At 47.6% G+C, this 3,278-nt stretch overlaps 1 protein-coding gene across 1 annotated transcript in view; it reads left to right on the top strand.

Annotated features, from left to right (window-relative positions):
- Positions 1 to 212: 212 nt before the first annotated feature.
- ATP13A1 (ATPase 13A1) overlaps positions 213 to 3,278 on the top strand; it is a gene marked incomplete at its 5' end in the record, with an annotated part of 15,754 nt that continues 12,688 nt past the window's right edge. Inside the window, 6 exons of the mRNA XM_017839347.1 lie at positions 213 to 362; positions 674 to 864; positions 1,275 to 1,347; positions 2,120 to 2,275; positions 2,357 to 2,426; positions 3,048 to 3,177. Coding sequence (XP_017694836.1) covers positions 213 to 362; positions 674 to 864; positions 1,275 to 1,347; positions 2,120 to 2,275; positions 2,357 to 2,426; positions 3,048 to 3,177 — 770 coding nt within the window. The remainder of the gene's footprint in view (positions 363 to 673; positions 865 to 1,274; positions 1,348 to 2,119; positions 2,276 to 2,356; positions 2,427 to 3,047; positions 3,178 to 3,278) is intronic.

The following is a 3,278-nucleotide window of genomic DNA, read 5'->3' as shown; positions in this document are numbered from 1 at the left end:
GATTTGGAGTCTGAGGGGAGTTTTGGGGGGGATTCGGGACTGAGGATATGTGGGGTTTGAGAGGGATTTTGGGGGGTTTGGGATCTGAGAGACAAAGGCATTAAATCCCTTTAAGGTGCCCCTTTCCCTGTTTGTGTCCCTGAACCCCTTCCCTCAGTGCCCAGGCAGGAATTTCGGGATTGGGAACGTTCTCTTTGGGATGTGTGTGATCCCAACCAGCGCTCCCAGACAAACCTCGGGATGGGAATTCCTTTTTTTTCCCCCCCCTCCAGGAGCCGTGTCCCAAAAAAGCCACCTTGGCCAAAGTGGTGCCGACCCCCAACAACGGCTCCGTGGAGCTGGTGCCGCTGCACCGGGATCAGGTGAGAGGATCCGCAGGGATCGGGAATTCCGGGAGGTTCCGGGAGCTGCTGCCGGCTCAGGATTCCTTTTAGTCCCGTTAATTAGCAAAAATTACGGTTTTAATCACATTAATAAGCAAAAAATCAGCTGGGATGGGTCCGACTGGAGGGGGGTGTTTCCTGTCCCCAGCAGGGACAGTTTGGGATTTTGGGAATGAATTTGGGAATTCTGCCCTCTCGGAGGTGAATTATCCCCGGGGGTGAAGGTTTCTGTTGGATGATTTTGTACCTGGATAATGTTCAGTTATTTTATCCTTTCCCCCCTTTCCCAGGGCGAGGACGGGGAGGAGGCTCTTTCCTTCGAATTCCAGAAGATCAAGTATTCCTACGAAACCAACGGGAAGAGGCAATTCCTGCCCGTGGCCTTCCCGGTGGAATATCCTCTGAGCTACTACCAGAATTCCAGAGGCTACCAGGAGGACAAGGAAATCCGGGCAGCAGAGAAGAAATACGGCACCAATAAGTGAGTTTTCCGGGGGGGTTTTTTTGGGGAGCCAAAATATCCCCGTTTGGCAGGAAAAACTGGGATCAAACCGGAGTTTTAGTCCTGGAGTTGGAATTTTAGTCATTCCCAGGGTTCGTTTCAGATTCCTTTTAGGACAGAGAACGGCTGGATTTGAGGAATAAAGTTGGGAAGAGAAATAAATAAGGATTGGGGAGAGGAAGGAATAACGTTGGGAATGTAGGTTGGGAAGAGGAAGAAACAGGATTGGGAAGAAAAAGGAATAAAATTGGGAAGAAAAAGGAATTGACTCAGAGTAATTAAAAACCAGGAGATTTTCCTCTGGAAGTGGCTTTTTTTGGGATGGCATTTTGCTGAAATCTTGGAATGCTCAGGGAAACAAGGATGGATTTCCTGGATTTCCTTCCCAGGGCTGAGATGGTGGTGCCAGAATTCTTGGAATTGTTCAAGGAAAGAGCCACAGCTCCCTTCTTCGTCTTCCAGGTAAAGTGTGGAGACAGAAAGGGGGGAAAATTCCCTATTCCTGCTAAAAAAACAGGAGCATTTATGGATTGAAAGCCAGGAATGAGCTGGGAAGATTCCAGGAATCAGGAATATCTACTGGATTAGGCCTTAATATTGATTTATTCCTGGGAGTGGCCCTTTTGCCCTGGGATTTTTCCAGCTTTCTGGAATTCTTTAAACAAGATGATTCCTTAAAATTGCTATTTCAGTCCCTAGAAATTCCTGGAATTTAAGGAATCCTGGCATGGATTGGGACAAACAATTCCTGACCCCTCGGGTGTTTCTGGGAGGGAGATTTCCCAGAGTGAAACATTGAAATTATCCTGAACAAACAGCAATAATTCCTAGAACTTAAGGAACTCTGGGCTGGATTGGGATCATTCCTGTCCCCACAGATGATTCCTAAAATTTAAGGAATTCTGGGATGGGTTTGGGACAAACAGTTCCTGACCCCTCGGGTGTTTCTGGGAAGGAGATTTCCTGCCTTTCCGATTTTCCTCATGAAATACTGAAATTATCCTGCATAAGCAAAGATAAATCCTGGATTTTAAGGAATTCTGGGCTGGATTGGGATCACTCCTGTCCCTCCAGGTGTTCTGGGTGGGGCTGTGGCGTGGGGACAGTTCCTGACTCCCCGGGTGTTTGTGGGAGGGAGATTCCCTGCCTTTCCAGTTTCTTCTGTGAAATACTGGAATTATCCCGAATAAGCCAAGCCGAGTCCCAGATTTTAAGGAATTCTGGGCTGTTGCAGGTGTTCTGCGTGGGGCTGTGGTGCCTGGACGAGTACTGGTACTACAGTGTCTTCACCCTGTCCATGCTCGTGGCCTTCGAGGCCTCGCTGGTGCAGCAGCAGCTGCGGAACATGTCGGAGATCCGCAAGATGGGCAACAAGCCCTACATGATCCAGGTAAATCCGGGAATCTGGGGGGATTTCCCTCCTTTTCCCCTGTTTTTGTGGCTAAAACATCCCTTTTTGGGGGCATTGCAGGTGTACAGGAACCGCAAGTGGCGCCCGATCTCCAGCGACGAGATCATCCCGGGGGACATCCTGTCCATCGGTATCCGGGGCTCATTCCCAGGGATCCGGGGCATTCCCGGCGTTCCCGGGGGTTGGGTTGGGTTGGGTCAGGGTAAAACATCCCACGGGTGCCTTTGTGGGATTTTAATTCCCATTTCCAGGGTTGGATCTCTTGGAGTCTTGGTTTAAATCCCCTTTTCTGAGGAGCCAGGAGAGAAATCCTTGGGCTGGAATCTCTTAATTCCCATTTCCAGGGATTTTTAATTGGTTTTAATTGATTTTTCAGCTGATTTTCAGTTGATTTTTCATTGATTTTAATTCATTTTTAATTGATTTTTCATTGTTTTTGCTTTTGAATTAATTTTTAATTGATTTGATTTTCAATTTATTTTTCATTGATTTTAGCTGATTTTTAGTTGCTTTTAATCGATTTTAATTTATTTTAATTGATTTCTCATTGATTGTAATTGGTTTTTGAATGATTTTTCGTTGATTTTAATTGCTTTTTAATTGATTTTTAATTGCTTTTGAATTGATTTTTCCTTGATTTTCGTTGCTTTTCCATTGATTTTCCCCTGGAATTTTTCCCCGAGGTGGCAGACGGTCCCAAGGAGGGCTCTTTGCTGGTTTTTTGGGGCTGATTTGGGTGTTTTTGGGCCAGGCCGTTCCCCCCAGGACAATCTGGTGCCCTGTGATGTTCTGCTGCTGCGGGGCCGCTGCATCGTGGACGAGGCAATGCTGACCGGGGAGTCCGTGCCCCAGATGAAGGTGGGGATGGGGATGGGGACAGGGCAGGGAGAACCCTCAGGAACCTGGGAGAACCCTCAGGAATTGGGGAGAACCACAGGAATTGGGGAGAACCCTCAGGAATTGGGGAGAACCCTCAGGAATT

The sequence above is a fragment of the Lepidothrix coronata genome, unplaced genomic scaffold (assembly GCF_001604755.1).
Source record: "Lepidothrix coronata isolate B3197 unplaced genomic scaffold, Lepidothrix_coronata-1.0 Scaffold402, whole genome shotgun sequence".
Lineage (NCBI taxonomy): Eukaryota > Metazoa > Chordata > Aves > Passeriformes > Pipridae > Lepidothrix > Lepidothrix coronata.
This window is presented reverse-complemented; position numbering and strand designations above follow the sequence as displayed.